Here is a 24,367-nt window from a genome sequence, read left to right as displayed (position 1 = left end):
ACTCAGTACAGACTCACTGAGAAAGGAAAACAAAACAAAAAAAAACCTCTCAAGCAAATGCTTGAAGATGTGTATTATCTGCTTTAAAAAATGCATTTCCCTTTGTTGGGTTTGGGAGCCCAACCCACTGGATTAAAAGACAACATAAGGCCCTGGTTGCCCTGGAATACTTCTCACTCGAGTGCAGAAAATGGCTTGTGTGAGCAGCTGGCAGCAGAGAGGGATCTAAACCTAACAAGTTAAAAGAATAATATTTGGGCATAAATGTTAGTGAGTTCTGTCAAAAGCCTGTCTGCAGTAGGATCAGTAAATGGTTCTGGAACCTCAGTGCTAGGAACTGCAGTAGGCTCTATGAAAGGGTGGAGATGTACCTCCCTCACTGAAATACAGGAACCACAAAATTTGAGTTTTAGATGCTGCCACGATACAAAGAGATCACTATTCCAGGAGGTAAGATAGGCCGCAAGATACCATGCTCCATGAACAAGAGATGTCTAGTAGGCAAGCATTAGAACATAGTTGAAAACTATCCCTTCAACAATCTTAGTTCATACAAAAGAAGTCAACTGGGTACTTTGAAAGAATACCCAGTCCTAGATCAGTTCTGTCTAGCAGAGCTGTACTACAGCAAGAGATAAGCTTTTTCATGTTTCTAGGCAGTGAAGCTAGAGCTCTACAGTCAGTAACAGGTCATTGTAACCTCATCCTAGGATTTCTCAAGTACCAAAGTGTGTCTCCTATTGTCATATCCCCAAACTCTATCTAGGTCATAGCCTTATTTGATTTCAGTTCTCTCAAGTCATACTCGTATGTATAGCCTCTGTCACATCACTATGGTGTGTTAAACCCATCAGCACTGGGTTTGGGAAAAAGCAGCCCCTAGGGGATCCTGACATCTCCATGGCCTGAGTAGAACCCTTGGCGGCCTCCCTGGTGCGGATTCTCACGGTTCCTGCCTCTTCAAGCTTTTAGCTGTAACCACTCCAACACGTCTTCTCAGTTTAGCATACACTGGACCCAAATAACCTTAGCCCAGTGCTGGAAAGTCTCTCCCTGGGGTCAGCCGCTGTGCCCTGCTAGGGTCAGACTAAAGCCTTAGACCAACAACACTCCTTCCTCGCACAAAGAGTCCTGTGGGAGAAGTGGGGAGAAGACAGAGATCCTACCATGGGAGAGATCATGTGTGCCCTATACTCAGCACTTGGAGGAAGAGGAACCCCTTGGTGCCAGGCTTCAGTGCTGACGCCCCAAACTGGAGCCAGGGAGACTGGGTGGGGAGCCAGGGTAGCAAAGGGGCTTCCCATAGTCACCAGCACTTCCTTCAGGGAAGTGCTGATGGACTATTACTTAGTGACCTCCTACAATGCTCTTTGGGAAGACATATTAAGTGTCCTTGAAAGGCTGCCGATTAGATTCGGGATTAGTTCTCATTCAAAGCTGCCTATGAGGGTGCATGAACTAGCTGCTTCTTTAACTCAAGAATTTCTATCTCATCTACAAGGCCAACATATGTGAGCTCCCCGAAGGCACGCCCCCTTTTCTCTCTGATGATGGAGCCTCAGAGGGCTCTCTAGGAGTTTTTTCAAGTATGCTCTGCAGACTGTATAGGACAAGCAATGGAAAAGCAGCAAGTCCAGGAATTTCTAGATTTTTTTTTTAAACAGTACTCCAATCCAACAGTGTGATAAATGCATCCGAGCTACAATTAGGAAGATATATAGCATCAGAATGCGAAGGTCTGGGCAGCCTGGTGAAACTCGGGCTCTCCAGAGCCCCAGCTATGTTTCCCATTATGTAACCCTGGTCATGGGCAGACAGCCAGACTCCAAATGAAAAAGAGACTCTGGCTTGGCACTGGTTCTATTTTCCTATCCTCATTCGGGGTCAGCACAGTGTCATACAGCTGCAGAGAAAGCTCTGGGGATTAAACCTGGGAAAGCCTCCAAGACCAGGACCTGGGTTCAAGTACCAGCTGAAAGCAATAAACCAACTGCCACAGCTGGGCTAGGTTTGGATGTTCTCAAAGTCCCCTGACTCTTTCACTTACTGAGAACTAGAGATCAAGATGAGGGAAGATTTGGCTTCAGCAGAGACTGTGAAATGAGGTAGGTTGTCCCACTGCCCTGGCTCTGCCCAAGGTCCTGGGATACAAGGAGTTCCTATGTCTAGGTTCATGTTAGACTGCTGCTTAGCTTCTCTTCCCTCGGCTGACATTAACACCTTTCCTCATGGTCACTTGGTGAAGTAGAAAGCAGCTGCCTGCCTTTCCTGCCTCAAAAAAGCCCTGGTGTAGAAGAACTAAGGAACTATGCTAGTTGACAGTCAAGTAGGTGGTCCCTCCAAACACTAAAGTCTGTTCTAAAATGACCAAAACCCTCTATACCACCTTTTATAGTGGCCAAGGAAGTCACTCACCACAGCCCACTACAACGCTCCTGCACTAAAAATCTCCTGGGATAGGAAGCCATTCTATTACACCTCCTAACAGATCCTTACCTATATGCTGACTCCAGACCTACCAAATGCCACTGAGGGGAAGAAACAAGTGGCTCTGCAAATATTCCCTTATCAGCTCCTTAGGACTAATGAGATTCTGTCACTGTCATCCTAAGTGTTCCATATGTGCCTGCCTAGGAACAGCAGATCTGACCAGAAAGAAGAGGAATACAGGCAAAGAGGAGAGAACCAAGCAGACCAATGGTGAGCTTTGGGATCTCCCAGGACAGTTGGAGACTGTATGCCATGAATATCTAACCACACAAGGAAGGAGGGCAACAAATGAAGGAGATGAGATGAAGCAAGGGTCCAACAGGTCACAAGGATCATCTGGGAGTGGATTGCGTACAGGAAATGCAAGAGGAAATACAGATTATCTGGTCACCTGATCTTAAGATCAGAGAAAGCTGTCTTTTCAGAGAAGACACATAGGTGAGGACCAATGAAAGCATGCAAAGGGGGCCGCAGTAAGTGGAAGCCATTTCCTTCTTCCTCCCTGGAGAGCATTCCTAACCGTTCAAAATGAAGATCAACAAGAAGGAACTTTCCAGAATCATGGGTGTTATGGTTCTGACCTTTAGACAAATATCTAGGGTATGTCATTCCCTATGGCCTCAACAGAAGACTTCATAAAAAGCCATGTCTGGTGACTCACACCTGTAATACCAGTACGCCAAGGTTGAGGCAGAAGGATTGCCACAAACCTGAAGCCAGCCCAGACTACATAGTGAGTTCCAGGTTAGCCTGGGCTATAAAGCAAAACCTTGTCTCAAAAACCAGACAGACCAAATGAAAAAAAGAAGAAAAAAGGTCTCCATAGAGGATGGATGAGTACACGACCAAGTCTGAAAGGCACAGAGCCACCAAAGCTTGCCAATGATCTCAATGGGAGTATGCAGGTAGCCAGTTATAGGACAATCTAGAAAAGAGGAAAAGTAAAATTCTTAATCCATTTTTCTACTGCTCAGATCGTAAGGCTAGAAAATGGAAGTACCTTCAACATTAGTCAGACCAGGTTAGCTCTGCTGAACTTAGTCCTTATATGACCATGCCTTGGGGTCAGGCCCAAGGACAGCAACTGCTACTTGACACTTAAACTTGCATTCCAGAGACAGTCAGCTGCTGCTCCTGATTGGGAGGAGGGGGAAGTGAGAGAAGAGAGAACACAAGAACAAGAGGACCTAATTCCTGACCACACTGACATTTCTCCTGCCCAGATTCACAAGAGTGAATGTCCATAGCCACAAAAACTTATTTACTGGGAAGTCACATCCAATATAGTAGTGGGTCAGATTTGTTTTTTTCTGTGAAGAAGTCTTAACAAATGAAGCAAATAGGATTCACATGTCCCAATCCCTTCTAGTTCTACTGGAGATGCACTGCAGATTGAGCCCTTGTCCAAAGACAGCAGCAGCACACAGAACCAGCAATGGACCATTTGCTCCAACATCCAAAGGGAAAACAGGATCAGCACCTCAAGCAAATGAAACCCAGTATTTCCTGTGTAAGCATCACATTTCCAAAGTCAAACAAAAGGCAGAGGGAGGGAGAGAAGGATAAAGGGAGAAGTACTACAGAAGAATTAGCAAATTTGATGGCCCAGGACATGGGTTGATCATAGCTAAGGGATCTATGGATGTGGGCTGAGGTGACCCAGAAAGACTCAAGCTCCAGGGACAGATGGTCTGCTTCCTTGTCCCTGACAGAAGAAAAGACTACTCAGTGGCCCTTCCCACATCAGAATCAGTGGTTTAGATACTTAGAAAGTTGTCTCTTTTCCTAGCTATTTTTCTCCAAAACTGCCTAGTCCGCATTACAGATTAATAGCCTAAAAAACTGAGACTGTACATGCTAACTCTTCAGGGATCACTGCTGAGAAATAGCTGTCCCTGGCCAGCAGGTCTGTTAGTTCTTTTGTGTGGCTCCAGCTGCCCAACTCAGGGTTCAACCCTGCTCATGAGACTTCAGTCTGGAACACATTTGGAAACCTGGGAGGGCTCACAGGAAGCAAGCGAACTGTCTGAAGCTGGGAGTACTGTCTAGTTACAAAGCTAGAGCGAGGGAGGGACCAGAGAAAGCAGGAGTTCGGGGGTGCCTCTTGGGGTGAGGTGCAAGGAAACAATTTGGAAGGAAAGTAGGCGAAGAGTCAAGACTACACAGCCCACACAGAAAGTTCAGTGACTACTGAGCAGCAATCTCTGTGGCAGCCTTCCCTCCGTGGGTCACCCATGAGTCTAGGAAATACACATGCATGGGAGCCAATCCAGAGAAACTCCCCTCTTGGTTCCCCAGTGGCAGCCACCGAGGTGTCCATACTCTACCCTCTAGTGTTTCCTTCTCCCAGAAGAGCTCTGGGCATGAATGATGAGGTACTAGGCACATACACTTGTTCCAAAACACATAACCACACAGCTACAAAGCCCCCAAAACCTAAAGCAGCTTTACACAGGTAGAAAAAAAAGGCAAGTAGAAACAAGTTGGGACAAGTAAAGATAGGCAAGTCCTCATACAAAGACTCCTCCTCCATATTAGCACACAAAGACAATCAAATTGACAAATATATCATATCTGTGTATAAATATGGACAAGGGCATGAGCTTTCAAGAACATACTGAGGTGCTGGAAAGATGATGGCTCAGTGGTTAAGAGCACTTATTGTTCTTACTTACAGAAGATCCAGGTTCAATCCTCAATGCCCAACATGGCAACTCACAATTTAACTCCAATTCCATGGGATCCAATCCCTTCTTCTGACCTCCATGGGCACCAAGCACACATGTAGCACATAAATATACATGTGAGCCAAACATTCATACACATAAAATAAACAAATGCATGAATAAATAAATCTAGAAAAGAAAAATATATTGACATAGATCCAGACACAGGAACAGAGCCCTATGGGGATGGATGAACCCAAACACAGATCCAAGGACACACACACACACAAAAAAAAAATGTAGACATAAATGGGCATAGGCCCAGGCTGGAAGACAGCATATGGATACAACACATAGAGCCACAGACTGATACACACAGACACATATAGGCAGCCAATGACAGGCATGTTGAATTGCCCCTAGACAGACAACCACATAGAAGTAGAAACACACAGAACTTCATACTTGGTACAGATAGACACTAAGATCCACAGATCCACAGACAACATGGACAAATGGGACCCTGACTGACAAGGCTAATAGACTAAATCCAGACACAGACAAAGAAAGAACACACCTGGTTGTACAACACTCTAGATGTAATTTATGTCAATGAATTTTTATGTAAACATAAAAATTGTTAAAATATCAAATTCCATTATGTTTTACTACTATTTTGAAACAACAAAACCCACAAAAAAACGCCCTATAAACACACAGATCTATATAGACCATCTACACAGAACCACACATCCTTAGACATTGCAATACACCTCACACCAACAGTTACCCCTAGAGACACTACACAGAGACAGGGGAGAGAGCAAGGTGAAGAGACAGAAAATGAGTGGCTAGAGAAGGGAGAAAGAGATGCACCCACCCATCCCTTAGCACACATTATATGTCACAAAAGAAGGCGAAAAACACTGAGTACAGAAGGTAACAAAGAGAAATGGGACCAGTTAACAAAACTGAAAAAGAGATAAAGAGACAAAGTCTCCCACATGCTTCCACATATATCCAGCCTCCAAGCATCAGCTGCAAAGACGGTGAGCGTAAACACTATGAGGTGAGGATGAGAAAGGAGGAATGAGGACAAAGAACAAGACAGAGGACTATGGAACAAGAGAAAAGGGGAGTGGTCAAGAGAAAGGAAAGGACTAGAGAATGGGACAAGATAACCTAAAACATCAGAGACAAGGAAGGTGCTGAGGGAATGGAAAAATCAAGGTTCAAATGAGGAAGAAATGAGGAAGCTGTGATGGTTAGAAGGAAGCAGACAATGACTAAGAACTAGTGGGGTGGGGTGGTGAGGGATAGGGACACAGTAAACCACGGTCACAGTATAGAAGGAGTGGGCAAGCCAACTTACTGCAAGGGCAGATCCAGAGACGTGGGTGGAGGGTTCCAGGTATCTGGGTAACCAAGCATCCAGTCTGACCAGACTTTCACACTGGGGAGCAGCTCCTTCAGGTCCGGGACGAAGGAAGACACCTTGATGTCATCTTGGTCATCTTGGTCCTCAGGAGAGGACAGCTGAGCTGCAGAGGCAAAGTATGAGAACTGGGCCCATGTATGCTATGGCCCTTCTGGCATGTTGGGATAGCAGCCAACTCTTAGCAAAGGGAGACTAAGTTCATAGGAGAGCTGGACTTAAAAGTGAGGCCATAGACTAGCACTTTGGGAACTCTGAAAGTAGGACAAAGAGAACCAGTGAATTGGCTTTCCTCTGGAGACACCTGCTTCTGCTTCACCTCAAGTCCAGTACAAGTCTCCACTCTAGCTTCCAGCTCACTCTCTTAGCATCCTTTTAGCACAGTGCCAAGATGTCACCAGAGTTCCTGCCACAACTGCAAAACTTGAACTTAATCAGAATGAAATATCAGAAAAAAAACCAATCGCAGAACATTCTACAAAATAAATGGCTTGTATTTCAATAATGTCAAGGTTATGAAGGACAAAGAGAGATAGGTTGAAGGAGACTAACAAGATACAGTATTTAAATGCAATGTGTGATCCTGTATTAGAGCCCAGAACAGAACCCACCCCACCACTGCCCAAAGAACATCATTACAGCTGGACCTGAGAGTACAGGCCTGCAACTCCAGTATGAGGAGGCTAAGCCAGGAGAATTTTAGGTATGAAGTCAGATTGGGCTACAGAGTGAATTTAAAGGCCTCTTTCTCAACAAAAAACATTATCAGGGAAATTCGTACACATTGAATAAGGCCTACAGACTCAATAATAGCACTATATCAATATCAACACTGATTTCCTAATTTAGTTGTTTGTTTGTTTGTTTTATTTTTCAAGACAGGACTTCTCTGTGTAATGGCCCTGGCTGTCCTGGAACTCACTTTGTAGACCAGACTGGCCTCGAACTCACAGAGATCCTCCTGCCTCTGCCTCCTGAGTGCTGGGACTAAAGACATGTGCCACCACTGCCTGGCCCTAATTTTGTTTTTTAAATTGATTTTGTTTTTAATTGTGTGTACTTGTGTGTGTCTATATGTGGGTATCTGCATATGACTGCAGGTGCCCTTGGAAGCCAAAAGGACATTTGGATGCCCTAGAGCTGCAGGTGGCTGTGAGTTGCCCAATGTGAGTGGTGGGAACAGATCTATATTTTCTACAAGAGTAATATGTAATCTTAGCCACTGAGTCATTGCTCTAACTCTGACTCCCTGGTTTTGGTAATTGTTCTTATTTGTTTGTTGTTTTGTTAGGGATATAACCCAGGCCTCGTAAATACTAGGCAAATACTCTACCATTGAGCTACATCCTCAGCCCCCAGATTCTGGTAACTGTTAAGATATTGTCCTTGCTGGGTAGTGGTGGCACACACCTTTAATCCCAGTATTTGGGAGGCAGAGGCAAGCAGATCTCTAAGTTCGAGGCCACCCTGGTCTACAGAGAAATCAGTTCCAAGACAGCCAGGATTACACAGAGAGAAACCAGTGTCTCAACAATAAATAAATAAAAATTAAAAAAAGTCCTTAGCATGAGGAAACAAAGTCAGTATTTAAATCTAAAGAGCCACCACACTTGCCATTAAAGATCAGATGGTTCAGAACAAAAATAATAACTGTGCACGTATAGGTGTGAAAAACAATAAGCCAGATTGTGTAAAGACATGGTAAAAAAAAAAAAAAAAAACTAAAGACATGGTAAAATATTAACTACTTGGGAGTCTAGAAGAAGCATATATAAAAGTGCTTTACATTATTCTTTTCAACTTTATTATTACCGTGTGTGCGCGCGCGCGCGCGCGCGCGCGCGCGCGTGTGTGTGTGTGTGTGTGTGCGCGCGCACGCGCGCACAGGCCATCATGGGACAACTTTGTGGAGCTGGTCCTCTCCTTCCACTTTTAAATGGGTTCTGAGGGTCAAACTCTATTGTTAGGCTTGTATGCTTTACCTACTGGGCTATAGTGCTGGCCCTGTTTTTGTTTTTTGAGATAGGGTATCATGCAATACAGTCTGGTCTCAAACTCTCTATATAGCCAAGAGTGACCTTGAACTCCTAGTCTTCATTTCTCTACCTTCTAGGTCACTGGAGTTACAGGCATGAGCCATTAAACTCAACTATTCTGTAACTGTGAAATTGTTTCAAAACACAAAGTTGTCCCTACCCCTGAACAAAAATAACTCTAGAAGCAGGAGGCATCCCAGCACTGGTAGAAAGGGATAACAGAGGGAGAGGTTTTGCTGTTTGTCAGTACTGATACAGGAGCTGAGAGGAGGGTATGACCTTAGTTGTACCTTTCTTAGCTACAGTAATCTAAGGTAGAATTCTAGGGTAATAAAGGATCTGGCATATATCTCAAGGCAAGGGATAGTAATACCCACTTAGTCCAGTGAGTTCAAAATAGGGGGCCCACAGTGAGTATAGTAGCTACTGCATACGAAAAAGGCACATGAATATAAAAGCACAGAAATATAAATTGTGAAAACAAAGGGAAACTTGTTTAGTCTTTAGCACTGGGGAGATAAGAAGATGGAAAAGAGAACTAATTACTCAGTCTTCTGATCGTTTTACTTGCTTTTATTTTTTGGGTGTGAGGGTGTTCTGCCTGCATGTTTGTCTGTGTACCACTTGCAGTCCTGATGTCCTCAGAGGCCACAAGAGGACATCAGATGCCCTGCAACTGGAGTTACAGACGGTTGTTAGCTAATATGTGGGTGCTGGGAATCAAATAGGGTCCTCTGGAAGAGCTGCTCCTGACCACTGAGCTCTCTCTCCAGTTCTTCTTCAGGTCTCTTTAAAGATACAAGAACATGTAAAAAGCCAGGTGTGGGGGTACATGCCTTTGGTTACAGCACCGAGGAAGCAGAGGCAGGTAGATCTTCTGTAAATTCAAGGTCTGCCTGGTCTACATAGAGAGCTCCAGGCCAACAAGAACTATACAGTGAGAGAGACCCTGTCTATAAGTGAATGAATGAATGAGTGAACAAACGAACAAATAAAAACAAAGCCAAGAAACCAAAACCCCACATAAGAGCCCATAGGTAGAATGAAATTCTTAACTACTAAAAAGAAAAAGGGAAGGAACAGAGCCACAAAGAGGAAAGAAGGCCTGATAGGCCACTAGACTACAAAAGGAAGAGGGGAATGCTGGGAGAAAGAACCAGAGAGCAGGGAGAAGACTGAGCACCAGCACTCTGAGGTTCATCTGGACAGGGTTGGGCAACTGGAAAACCCAATGGCCAGGGCCCTCCTGCTTACCTTTGGCAGAGTCCTTAAGTAAACATGTGCAGCGCTGTACCAGTAGAGAAAACATAGCCAAGCCCAAGGATGCAGCTTGTTCCTGGATCACAGAGCGACACTCCTCTGAGAAGCAGTCTGCAAAGGAGCAAAGAAAACTCCATCACACCCCAGGGTCCAAAGGCCACCTTGCTGCCCTACTGAAGGGCTCCCTGGCCACATTGCTCAGCTTCCTTTTCTCCCTCTACAGGTGATAGCAGTAATCGCCCTCCTGAAGTAGATTTATATGACTTTGTATTATATTTGGAGCATGCCCTACACACAGATAACTGCTAACATGATAACATCATGTTGATAACATCACATGATTCCTTGTGTAAGTCTTTTAAATTTTTATTTTATTATTTTTAATTAAAAGACTATGTATCAATTATTACGCGGACTTAAAAATCAACACAAATCAATTTTAGGTACTTTTTGAGAACACAGTATGAGAAATTTCTAACAAAGGAAGTGTATGTAAGCAGGCAATACCAGAAAGATACTTTCATTTCTAGAATGCTCAAGGGTTAGATAATTGAAAAGGATGTCTATGGCCATACCACCCTGAACGCGCCCAATCTTATCTGATAATTGAAAAGGTGTAAAATATTGCATAACTAACTCAGTTGTATTCTGTATTTTTTATTTTAAGACATTTGAATTCACTGATAATTTCATCCATGTATATAAAGTAGTTTGAGAAGGCAGGGACAGAGAGGACTCTCTGTCCTCTCTCGTCCCCCCACCAGTCCCTCTAAACCCCTAATATTTCCCCAACAAGTACCCCTCCTATTTTTATATCTTTTGTTTTTAAACTTTCTTTGCTTTAAAGTTTTATTTTATATGTATGTTTTGCTTGCATATAAATATGTAGACCATGCTCATGCCTAGTGCCTGGGGAGGCCAGAGCGGGCAATGGATCCTCTGGGAGAGATGGACAACTGGGAGCCCCGTCTAGGTGCTGTGACTCCAAACCCAGACTCCAGGCCCTTTCGGGTCATTTGTTGTTGTTGTTGTTGTTGTTTTGGTTTTTTGATACAGGGTTTCTCTGTCAAACAGTCCTGGCTGTCCTGGATCTCACTCTGTAGACCAGGCTGGCCTCGAACTCACAGAGATCCACCTGCCTCTGCTTCCTGAGTGCTGAGATTAATGGTATGCGCTACCACCACCCGGCTCCCTTTCATGTCTTTTAAAAACATTATTTATTCTTCAGCAATTTCATATATGAATGCATTTAGATCACATGTACCTTCCCATTCCACCCTCTTTTCTTTTTTAGGGACCCACTAAGATGAACTGAAGTTGCTAGCATGAGCATAGGTGTGGGATTATTTAGTGGAGCATAAGTAATTCCTCAAAGGCTACACCACTGATGAGAAATGATTTCCCTCACCTGTGTGAATTCCTCATCACATCACTTCCCTAAGCTTCATTAACTCAAAGTGGACAAAATGAGCTGGAGCTATAGAGTCTCTGCTTTGCTCAGCTACCGATAATGTAAAACTTTGGTATCAAGACCTTATTCTATCAGCAGGAGCATAATCAACAACAGATTTAAAACTTATCTTCTCAGATCACCAACTCTGGTTCTAGGCCTAGGTCCTCTATATTCCTCATCCTAAGATGGCACACATGAGACACAAAAGCACATTAACCTACTTTTGATGAATGAATGAATTTTATAGAGAACAATGCTTATCACATAATGTATTTATCAGTGTTAGCTCCCCCCCCCCTTCCCCCAGAGCTAAAAAAGTAACTCTGGCTCCTAATACTAGCACCCTCATCTCTCACTCTTACATCCTGGCTTGAATTTCTTTCTAGCTTTAGGTCACTGAAAGGAGCCACTCTGTCGATGGGCAGAACTAGTCTTTGATAGGAGCTACATAATACTCCCATATCTCTGCCTTTACCTACATATTATTGGTGGTCTCTTCAACAGCCATTTCATCCAGTTTTGAGGGCAATCAACAACACAGCAGAAGCAGCAGTCCAACTTCAGCCTCAGAGGAGGAGACACCCAGCACGCACAGCACAGGGAGATGGACATGGGGGCAAGCTCACTAGCTTTAGCAGCAGTGAATCTGTTAATTCCCTCAGTAACACAGGAGAACTCCAAGTATTAAAAGGATAATTATCCATACACTTGATCTCTGTCCCTATCTACATTTTGTCCTGTCAGCTTGCTAGTCTTGCCAGGGACCTAAACAAGTTACTTCAGGAAACACTACACAACCACAGCTATTCCTAAGTCTTCCCAGGAGCAAGGATGACTGGGGCACACAATGCTCACTACCTCAAACCACTTTCAAAGTTCTAGACGTGAGAAGCCAGCTACTGCTCAGAAGGGCTCAGCATATTGAATAGCATAAAGGGAGCAATCCTATTGTGGCTTTTCCACCATCTTCCAGATGCCCAATAGTCCCAAATGTCATCCTCTAACTTTCCAACTCAACTGTGGCAGGCAGTAAAGAAGTGGTAACAACCCATGAGATTAGAATAAATCACCACTCCCAGTCTTCTGCTACGGATAAACCTTTGTTTAAAGAGAAGGGAAACAAGAGAGTAGGTGAGATGGCTCAATGGGTAGGGGGTACTTGCCACTAAGCCTTACAACTTAGTAGAGTTAGATTCCCCAGATCCACACAGTGGAAGGAAAGAACTGATTCTGGAAAGTTGTTCTCTGGCTCTCACACCTGCATTACAGCATGTGCACCCACAGGAATACACACACACACACACACACACACACACACACACACACACACACGTAAATGTGATAATCTTTAAAAAAGAGAGAGAAAGGAAACAAGCACGTATGAACCAAGAGAAGTACGGATATGAACAGAGAGGAAGATCTCATCCCAAGAAAAGCTGCAATGTCTCCCTGCTCCCGGAGCCACAGGCAGCAGCACTGCCAATTTCATTCTATCTTAGTATGGATTCTTGTAAGCCACTGCCAGCAGCCTGTCTTTACTAAGCAACAAAGCCCAGATAAAGGAATTAAGCCAGGACAGAGGAAGCTGGGAGAAGATGAGTAGAAGCCACAGCGTGGTAGCTGAAACACTTACTTGATCAAATGAGCATCTCCTCATCAACTAGACATCTTAGGAGAAGTCACCTGCAAACTAAAGGCTACAGGGATGGAGGGACATGTTTTTGCTATTGTAGTTTATTCTCAATAGAGATAAAACTGGCCAGAGGGAGATTCCTTTCTCCAAGCTCATCTCTACTTTTACGATAAACAGCAATCTCAGATTGGATTACCTCTCAGAGTTCAGGGTGGGAGCTAGGGCACTACAGGAAGAACGAACTGCTTAAGAGCAATGGTATCTGTGGTCTCTGACTGCTTAACAGCAATGGTATCTGTGGCCTCTGAAGAGTCTGGGCTGGTTACTGCAATAAGGTAGAAAACCAGGTGGACACCAACAGGAACCTCTGGTGTAGAACTGGAGAGTAGCCTGAAGGCAGTTTTGCAGCTGCCTTGCATGGTTATGTCACTTTAACCTCTCTATCACCATGCTCTCTTAGGCAAAGGCTCCAAAGCACACTGAGTGCTTGTCGAGTGGTCCAACTGGTAAAGAGGTACAAACTAGGGAGGTAGTCTGCCCTGATTAAGCAAGTAAACATATCCAAAGCTATCCAAGAATGCCTGAGTCTTGGTGAGCCCTAGACTGGCCTTGCTATCTGACAACACTTAACAAAAGGCCTGCTCTCCACAGCTTGATGGTATGTATCTGTGGTGTGCTAGATTCAGCAGAGAACATAGCTACAAATAATTGTTTTTTTGTTTTGTTTTTTTTGGGTTGTTTTGTTTTGTTTTGTTTTCGTTTTTTGTAACTAAAGGAGCTCTTAGTAGGTTGAGTAAAATTATCATTTACAGGGGTTGGGGATTTAGCTCAGTGGTAGAGCACTTGCCTAGCAATCTCAAGGCCCTGGGTTCGGTCCTCAGCTCCGAGATATATATATATAAAATATATATATAATTTACCCAAGTAACCATGACAACCATAGACCCAATAGATTATAAGTGAAAATGTACTGAGTGTGTAGCATACTCAGGATGTTCTTGGCCTCACATAGATAACACTCTCTGTAAGTATTCACTCTTATGAGAATGGGTAGGAAAATAGCGTCTAGAGTCCAAAGCCTATCTACTTTAGGAGTAGGAAACTGGGCCTAGTCTGATGAACATCCATATATATCCCTGAAGTTGGGCTGGGTCAGGCCAGAAAGTGATGTGGGTGGGGAGGAAAAGGCATTGTTTGCCTTGATATTTGCCTGGTTCCTCTGGCTTTGTGTCAGGTAGCAGAGGCTGACATGAGCTGAGGAACTCATTAACATTGTGAAATAGCCTTTCCCCTTCTTTCCAAAAGCAAGCTTTCTTAAGGATTTAGGGGGATGGTTTTGGCTAAGGACATCAGACGGAAATATTTCTTACCAAGAAAGTCTGCTGAGGTCTAAAGTTGGTTTTGCTCCTTCCTACAAGTGGGCAAGTGACCATACTTCCCAGTGCTCCTGTGGCCAAATACCTGCTCAGGCAGAAATGTTCTTCTTGCTCCTATGTAACAGGGAGACTTTCTCATTTTTCTGAGAACATATTCATGGAAAACATAAACCAACTGTCGTCAAAGTTGTATGAAATCAGGAAATGGGGCGGCCGGGAGAAGGCTGCCATGTGGCCGGATGTTATGTATTTCTAATTAGTGCTATACATCTTTCAACAGCAAGTGTCCTTCTGCTGGAAACACAACACACTGCCCTTGTTATTGTAACTGTCAGAGAAGTGCTTAAACAGATAATCTCCAGGAAAAGTGATAAACACGTCCCCTCTCCCACCAGTGTGTGTGCGCAATGGTGCTGCCAAAGCAAAGCTGTGCCTGATGGCTCCAGGATGGCAAAGCATCCTCCTGCAGGAAATGGGAGTGAGGCAGGAGAGGTGGGGAGGGAAGAGAGGAGGGAAACAGAGCAGAGGCAGGCCCACCTGCTTGGACCTGTAAGCCCAGCCAAGAGACAGTGACTCAGAATCACTGCTTTTGATCAACTCCTGGGATAGGATACCAAGTCTTTGTAAGGGAGAGATTTGGAGAAAACCCTAGCAGCGGGATGAGGTTTGGCTGGTCACAGAAAAAAACCTGCCAGCAATGAAACCAGCAGAATTCTCTTAGTATACATAGCCAGCTTCCTGGCAAGAGGATGGGGACACTAATGAAAGAGTGACTCAGGGTGAGTGATATGTAAGTCTGCTACCCTGACAGCAGAGGGAAGGAGTCAGGGGGCACTGGACTCACTGGCGAGTCCATCACAGACAAGCAGCTATCTCTTGGCTGCCTTACTAATAACTAAAGAAAAAGGCAGTTGACCGCTTCTTCACTGAGTCCCTTCCCCTGTCTACTCTCAGGGGAAATGAATGGCCAGCCACCTCCAAACTAGCACCACCTGGAGGCAATTTGTTGGCTCTTTTGTATCTTTCAGACATCAGGCTGCTTCTCTTACGAGTCAGTCACCAGTTAGATGCAGGGCTGGCATAGTTCCTGTGCAGCCCACCCAAACCTCCCTGTCTACAGGAAGTGGGCAGGAAGAGTACCCCTCTGCTGTTCCCTGTGGCAGCTGCTGGCTAAAGAGGAGGTAGGAGGAGGCAGTAAGATCCCAGATCAAAAGCAGAGATGTTCTTGCCCTTGGGGCATTTTATTCCCTCAAGTATGAAATGAATGAGTCAGAGGAATGGAACACTGATAGATCCAAGCAACATACTCATGCACAATGGTGGAAGAATTAGATGAACTGAGTCTAAGGCAAGCTGTGACATATCCCTAAACAGGGTACAGTCAAGAGAACAGACAAAGGGACATGGAAAGTAATGTTTCCTCCTGATGAGCCTTAACTGGCATACCTGATGCTTCTGTTGGGTCTTCTAAGACTGTAAAACTCTCTCTCTTTTTCTTTCTTTTCTTTTTGTTTTTGGTAAAAGTTCTTTTCAAAGTGGTAGATGTAGGGGAAAGACCATCTAAACTTTCTACTAAAATGACCTCTCCCATTATTTGAAAAAATAAATTTATCTAGGTGTGCAATTGTAGAGATAGAAATTTAAATAGGATTCTGCCCATGGGAAGTGATAATCGAATGAATCAAGGGAATAGATGCCTTTTGTCCCTGAAAAGAAAGCAAAGTCATTTCATCTACTGTCTATCAAAGGTTTCACGGAAGAGACTATTTCTGGGTTGAGCTGTAAGATACGAACATTAAAAGAAATGGTTATGCAGGAAGGACTGTGTACATTATACGAGAGATGCAGGTTAGAGCACACAAAATACTCAATGAACTCTGCCTATAGCATAGCAGGAGCCAAAAACTACAGAGCCTGAAATGCTGAAACATGGACTTGACCTCAACAGACAGTAAGGGAGCACTCGCTTAAGATTCCTGAAGGAAGCTATGTTGGATATTTTGTGAAGATCAATCTAGTTAAGGGTTGGGTGCAACAGTTCTGTGGAGGAGTACTTGCCTAGTGTAAGTGAGGCCCTGGGTTCAATCCCAGACACAGTCATACACACACCATTAACCTACTAAAAACACTTACAATAGGTTAGGGCAGCTTAAAAAAAAAAAAAAAAAGGTAATCAGGGCAGTTAGAAAGCTAACAGAGCATGAATTCATTTGAATTAAGAGAAATTATATAATTATGTGGGTAGGGCACAGTAGAGCAGGATTATAATACCAGCATTTGGGAGATGAAGGCAGGGGGTCAGTAATTTAAGGTCAATTTCAGGTACATGGGCCAACCTAGGCTCCAAGAGACATTGTCTCAGAAACCACTAAGAAAGAACATTTGTATCAAGAGCATTTCCTAACCCTTCTAAGCAGCAAACAAGTGACATATGCAAGTCTGGAAAGTCCTCTAGGAGGAGGGTGAGGGAAAGTGAAAACAAAATGATGTTGGGGGACGGAAGAGATGACTACTGGAACAGGAGACTGCCAGTGTGGTACTCTCCTCCAGCTCCAGAAGAAAGATAACCCTACCAAAGGAGATTCTAGAAAGGGGCAGAGACCCAGGCCTGCAAACACCTGGAGACAGGGGAGTGTAGCTCAAGGAGTGACACCCACCCCCCACACACACTTGGCTCAGGGCCAAATTCTGTCTTTCCAGAACAAAGACACTTCAGGGGGTCAGAAATACTTGAGGAAGAGCTGCTGGAGTAGGCCTGGGAAGTCTGAACTGGCTCTCCCTGGGGAAGCTATTAGATATTCAGCACTTCATTTGTTTCCAATTCTTAGAGGAGTGCAGCTCTAGGCTGTGGGGTGAGAGGCTCCTCTCTGACGTAATCAGGAAGCAGCTGCAAAATTAAGGAATCCCTCATGACATCATAAAAAGGGTCGATGGTTTACTGGGGAAAGTATAAAAATTAATTACATATCCCCACATGACTCCTTTCTCCTAAATCTCTATATAGGCCCCTTTACCCTCACACATTCTCTATCAAAAACACCCAGAAGCTGCTCAATGGACAAAATACAAAAGGGTAAAAGCCCTGAGAGAGAATGTTCTCTGATGCACAGTGTGTGCCATGATTTGGAACATAATAGACAAAACTTTACCCTAGCATTTTATGTATGTGGCATGTTTCACCAACAAGATTATAAGCTCCTTGAGGGCAAAGCTATGCCAAGATATTACACCCTTGACAACCCAAACCACGAAGAGGCTCAGGAACTGTTCTGCTCATATCAAGCAGGCACACTTCCTCTCTCACCTGCAGGCCTAACTATGCTTGGTACAGTTCTACCACAGCTAGGAGTGATGTCTAAGACATATAGATCTGTGCTGTAATATCTAAGATACTGTGAGATCTGCATTAGACAACACACAGAATTTAAATACATTATCTCAAAGCTTTACTGAGCACTGGATAGGAGGTATTATACCTGTTTTGACATCGTACACAATAGGTTCAAATGACATATCCACAGACACAAGCTAGTACTACTAGAGCTGGGACCTCAATTTGAGTTTGTCTGCTCTTGTGCCCACACTGTTTCCATATCGGGTTATCTCCTGCTGCTGCTGCTGCTGCTGCTGCTGCTGCTCCTCCTCCTCCTCCTCCTCCTCCTCCTCCTCCTTCTCCTCCTCTTCCTCTTCTTTTTCTTTTTTTTTTTTTTTTTTTTGTCCTTTTGGTTTTTCCAAGTCAGGGTTTCTCTGTGTTGTCCTCAAATTCAGAGATTTGCCTGCCTCTGCCTCCTCAGTGCTAGGATTAAAGGCGTGTTCCACCATTGCCTGGTTCCATATGTGGTTTTCAAAGGCCTGTGACTCAAACTCCCCAGTTCAACTGTGCCTCTCTCCTTACCTTGTACACAAAATCCAGACCACTCCAACTACAGTTCTACATAAATAACACTGAGATGATGACAATGTGGAGATTTTAAAATGTTATCATTTATAATAAAATAAAATGGAACTCTAATGAAACGTGCTGAGAATTACAAAGTGCTGATGGAAAGCAGTCAAAGAGGAGATATTTACATCATGTTCATGGTTTGGAAGACCCAATGCTACAGTTGTTAATTCTTCTGTAAACTGTACCTTCAATGCAACTATGATTTAAAAAAAAAAAGTCTTCATGTCTTTAATACTAGCACTCAGGAGGCAGAGGCAGGTGGATCTCAGGGAGTTCAAAGCCAGCCTAGACTACACAGCAAGTTCTAGGCCAGTCAGGGTTACATAGTGAGATCCTGTCTCAAAAAACAAACAAAACAAAACCTCATGAAAGTGGAGACAGAAAAATTAGACGTTATCTCAAGATACAGAGGAAAGGAATATAGAGCAATGATTTCCTAAATACAGAATCTCTGATCTGTGTCATGGAAAAACCCCACAAATGGACAGTAATATCAGGACATAATATCATGAATGTAATAAATCAATACAATTAATGTAATTAATGAATATCATAAATATAATTATTGAATGAATACTTTGAATGTAATCATTGAATACCACAATTGTAATTAATATCATGAGTGTAATTAATGAATATCAGGAGTGTAATATAAATAAATAAATAAATAAAAATTTAAAGAAAGGACCTTATTAAAGATTTCTGTAGACAAAGATAAGCAGAGAAGCTTATTCTAAACTTTGTATGGGAAGGCAAAGGGCCAAAACAGCAAACACAGTCGGGAAAAGAGCAAAGCAAGAGCAAAGATGAGTGGTTCCTGGTGCAGGCTCAAAGGAAAGAAATGTTTTTCTTCTCTACTCTTCCTCCCCCATCCTTTTTCCTTTAGAATTTTTTACATTTATTTATTTAACGAGTATGGGTGTTTTGCCTGCATGTATGTCTACGCACTCTGTTCACACCCGGTGTCTGTGGAGGCGAGAAGAGGGTGTCAGATCCCCTGGAACTGGGGTTGAAGACAGTTGTAAGCTGCCATGTGGGTGCTGGGAACCGAGCCTGGTGCTCTGGAAGCTCTTAACCAAGGAGCCATTCATCAGCTCCCCTACCCCCCTCGCCCCAGGCATATTTTTTGTGATAGAGTCTCACTATGTAGCCCTGGCTGGCCAGAAACTTACACAGGCCCTCCTGCCTCTGCCTCCTAAATGCTGACATTAAAGGCATGGGCCACCATGACTAGGAGAAAGTATTTCAAGAAATAGTGCTGAACCAATTAAATATTCATATATCCTTCCAAAGAGGCTTAATATAATTATATACCTTATACAAAAATACTTCAAAATTTCCTTGGACTAAGTGAAAAATTCTAAGTCCTTGCTTCTGCTTCCTGGCTGCTGGGATTAAAGGTGGATTTCTAAGACTTTGATATCAAAGCCTCAATCCAGAAAAGGAACAGGTGATAGATCTGACATATAAAAATAAAAACTTTGGGGTTAGAGAGATGGCTCAGTGGTTAAGAGCATTTGCTGCTCTTGCAGAGGACCCAGGTTTATAGCACCCATATGGCAGCTCACAACAGTCTGTAATTCAGTTCCAGGGGATTGTGTCAACCTCTTCAGGCTTCTTTGGGCACCAGGCATACACGTACTACACAGACAAACAAACATGCAGGAAAAACATCCATATACATAAAAATAAAAAAAGAGGAAGAGGAGAAAGATGATGAATGACAGCCACCACTATGGGCCTGTAGTGATGGCTCAGTGGGTAAGAACACTGAGCTCTTAAGAGTCTGCTCTTCTAGAGGACCCGGGCTCAGTTTCTAGCACCCACAAGGAAGCTTACAACTATCTGTGACTCCAGTTCCAGGCAATCTGGTACCCTCTTGCTTCATGAGATCACGCATGCACATGGGGCTCATAAGCTCACACAACTACACACATACATATAAAAATAAAAGGTAAATAAATTAAAAATGAAAACCTGGGGCCAGAGAGATGGCTCAGCTGTTAAGAGCACTAGCTGCTCTTCCAGAGGTGCTGAGTTCAATTCCCAGCAACCACATGGTGGCTCACAATCATCTGTAATGGGATCAGATGTCCTCTTCTGGTGTGCATGAAGACAGAGCACTCATGTACATAAAATACATAAACAAATAAATCTTAAAAAAAAATGAAAACCTTTTGCTCTACCAAAGATCCTGTGAAGAAAATGAGATGGCAAGTTATAGAGAATGAATATGTATTTAAAACTCTATCATCATGGGGCTGGAGAGATGGCTCAGAGGTTAAGAGCACTGGCTGTTCTTCCAGAGGTCCTGAGTTCAATTCCCAGCAGCCACATGGTGGCTCACAACCATCTGTAATGGGATCTGGTGCCCTCTTCTGGCATGCAGGCAGAACACTGTACACATAATAAATAAATAAATCTTTAAAAAAAAAAAAAAAACTAAAAAAAAACAAAAACAAAAACAAAAAAACTCTATCATCTACCACATACCTATACTAGAGTAGGAAGTACCTAAACTACATAAAGAACCTGCAAAACATAACAACAAAACCAACAGTACATTTATAAATAGAGCAAATATTATATACTAATGGAAAATAAACATATGAAAACATGTTCAATATTTGCCATTAGGGAAATGGAAACTAAAACAATGAAATATTACATCTATCCAAATGGCTGAAATAATATAGCAACACCACGATAATGTTAGATGCTGAGAAAAAAAAATCATACTGCCATTCTAAAAAATAATTCGGCAGTTTCTTCCAAAATAGACCTTATGATATAACACTTAGCAATTTAACTCCTGTGCTTTATCTAGAGAAATGAAAACTTATACACAAATGTTTATAATATTTTTATTCATGACAGTCTAAACTAGAAATAATCCAAATGTTCTTCCACAGGTGAATGGTTCAAGAAAATTGTAGAATATCCATGCCATAAAATACACTCAGCAATAAAAATGAATAAACAGCTGATATATACAATATGATGGATAGACCTTCAGAAAATCACACTTATTGATACAGGCAACTTGAAAAAGTTATACCCTATAACTGGGTGTGGGGTGGCACACGCCTGTAATCCCAGCACTTGGGAAGCAAAGGCAGGAAGAGTAAAAGTTTAATGTCATCCTCAGACACAGCAAGTTCAAGGCCAGCCTATGCTACATAAGACCTTGCCTTTTAAAACATTAAGATGGTTATACCTTGTGTAATTCAATTCATACATTATTAAAATAATGTAGTTACTGAGATGAAAAAAAGATTCATGGTTTTAAGAGTTGTTAGCATTTAGGGACAGAAGAAAGGAAAATTCTAAATGAAAACAATGAGGGAGCCTTGTAGTAATACAACAGTTTTCCACATCAATTTTGGAGTAGTTTTATGAAACTACAATTGTGATAATAAACCATACAAAGCCATACACACATACATCCACGTGCCTACACGTACATGAACACACACAAATGAAAACACAAGTACAAGATGAATAAAATTTGTAGATTATGCTATAACTGATATGTACTTGCCATGTACTGGGAGAAGTGGTGAAGAGTACATAGGTCTATTTGTAGGTTTTCTTTTTTGTTGTTCTGTCTAGTTTGTTGTTGTTAAACAAGGGTCTCAATATGGAGCCTTGGCTGGCTTCAAACTCACTATGTAGACTAGGCCAGCCTTAAACTCACAAGAGTTTTGTCTGCCTGTCTCCTGAAGCTGGTATTAAAAGTGTGCACCACCGTACTTTTGTATGTTTTCTCCTGTTTTTTAAATTTTATGTATATGGGTGTGCTGCCTAAAAATGTCTATAAACTACCAGCAAGCATTACACACAGAGGCCAGAAGAGGGAGTCAGATCCACTGGAACTGAAGTGGTTGTGAGTCACTACATGGATGCTGGGAATTAAACCTGGGTCCTCTTGTAAGAACAACCAATGTTCTTAACTGCTGAGCCACCTCTTGAGCCTTTGATTGGTGTGTAGCTATGTACCTCTAGGTGGCTTCTAATTCACAGATACTGCCTGTCTCTGTCCCTCAGTGCTAGGATTAAAAGCATGTACCACTACAACTATGCCAAGTTCATTGGACATTTTAAAACAGTCCAATGAACTATTTAAAATAAACATTTTAAATAGAATTTAAAATCTATAATTCACAGGAATTGTAGATTCCTGTGAATCTATAGGTTTTTCTTACTAAAAAGTTTAAAACAAGAAAACAATCCCCCCACCAAAAAAAACCTGTTATATGATGTCACAGATTTTTCTCTATATAAAAAGGCAATTTACATATTTAGAGGACACTTGAGCAGTGGTTGGTAACACTGTTTGGATGCTCCCTGGTTATTATTTTGGTGGTGTATGGCCTGAGATATGAAATGATCTAGATGTTCAGGCATTCTTATCCTTACATGGCCCAAGCAAGACAATGTCAAGTGCAACAGAAAAGAGTAAGATAAAAGGGAAAGCTCACTGAAGACACTTAGAAGTCCACCTGACTCCTAGGGCCTAAAACAAGAGAACTCCTTCAGCAAGGATATGATTCATCAGATCAGTAAAACCCACGTCAAGAAGCACACTGTGAAGGTGATGAGAAAGTGAAGAAAGATGACAACAACAACCATTGCAAAAGCCAAGTGAACTGTTCAAACACGTCTTGCTTCTCAGAAAAATAAGGAAAGTGCAAATCTCAAGCCAATGGTATGTGCATTTTTTCAAGAAAAGGCAGTCAGGAAGAAAAGATGGTTAAAACAGGAGTCTTAGCACTGTCTTCTTCATAAATGAAAACTGCTTGTGTATTTTATTGCTTCTTTGCATCATTAATCAGACAGATACTAAGATGCATTTTTAAATTGGTAGTTCAGCTATAATCCTCTGTTAAGAACAGCAATTGGCACTGTATCTATAACATTACACATAAAAACAAAACAAAAACCAGCAGGTTTTCATCAAAATATAAAATGCTTACTTTTCAAAAGAAAAAGGAAAAGACAAAAGAAAAATGTTCTCACTAGAAGCTAGGCTTTAATCACAACACTCAGGAGGCATAGGCAGGCAGAACTTAAGAGTTCCAGCCCAGTTTGGTCGACATCGTGAGTTCCAGGCCAGCCAGAACTACATAATATTACATTGTCTCAAAAATTATATCTCTGTATCGCTATATAAATATATGTATATTATGCAATATATATGTTGTAGAATATTATTTTAAGATGTGTTACTTTTGTTTATGTTGCATTTATTTAACTCTGTGAAGCTGTATTGCTTTGCCTGTCTAAAATACCTGATGGTCCAAAAAAGAACTGAATGGCCAATAGTGAGACAGGAGAGAGAAACAGGCGGGGCTGGCAGGCAGAGAGAGAATTAATAGAAGGAGAAATCTGGAAGAGGAGATCTAGTAGCCAGAGGAGGAGGAGGACCCCAGGGTCCAGCCACCCAGCTACACAGCAAGCCATGGAGTAAGAGTGAGATTTACAGAAGTAAGAGAACAGGAAAAGCCCCGAGGCAAAAGATAGACAAGACAATTTAAGAAAAGCTGGTTAGAAACAAGCAAAGCTAAGGCTGGGCGTTTATGATTAAAAATAAGCCTCCATGTGTGATTTATTTGGGAGCTGGGTGGTGGGCCACCCAAAAGAGCAGAAACAAACAACAACATATTTTTGTCGCCCAATGTGGGGCTCAAATTTCCATAGTGCCTAAGAAAGCTTAAAAAAAAGAAAGAAAGAAAGAAAGAAAGAAAGAAAGAAAGAAAGAAAGAAAGAAAGAAAGAAAGAAAGGGATCCTTTAAGAGTTTCTGCCTGCTGACAAGTTCTTGAGCAGCCAGTATGTTAAGCAGGAACAGAAAACTAAGTAAAAATGCCTGCCATAGTGCAAGCATCGGCATTCTAGAGCTCTAGGAAGGCTGAATGAAGTTCCTGGTCAGACAAACCTCCAACTGGCCACAAATTTCATGCTTGGTTTGAACAACCCATGAAGCAGGTGGAGCCAGCTGAGAGCCAAGTGCGGAGGATCCAGGTGTAGGTTAGCAGTTTAAAGGTTTGCTCTTATGGTCAAGAATGGCTGAA

General features: G+C 42.6%; 1 protein-coding gene across 4 annotated transcripts in view; it reads right to left on the bottom strand.

Annotated features, from left to right (window-relative positions):
• Smg6 (SMG6 nonsense mediated mRNA decay factor) overlaps positions 1–24,367 on the bottom strand; it is a 246,475-nt gene that overhangs the window by 115,074 nt on the left and 107,034 nt on the right. For all 4 annotated transcript variants that reach the window (XM_059271180.1, XM_059271179.1, XM_059271181.1 and 1 more), the window contains 2 exons: positions 9,882–9,998; positions 6,529–6,697 (listed from right to left, as the gene is read on the bottom strand). In XM_059271180.1, the coding sequence (XP_059127163.1) occupies positions 6,529–6,697; positions 9,882–9,998 (286 nt within the window). The remainder of the gene's footprint in view (positions 1–6,528; positions 6,698–9,881; positions 9,999–24,367) is intronic.

The sequence above is a fragment of the Peromyscus eremicus genome, chromosome 8a, assembly GCF_949786415.1.
Source record: "Peromyscus eremicus chromosome 8a, PerEre_H2_v1, whole genome shotgun sequence".
Classification (NCBI taxonomy): Eukaryota; Metazoa; Chordata; class Mammalia; order Rodentia; family Cricetidae; genus Peromyscus; species Peromyscus eremicus.
Note: the sequence above shows the minus strand (reverse complement) of the source record. Positions and strands in the feature narration are given on the sequence as shown.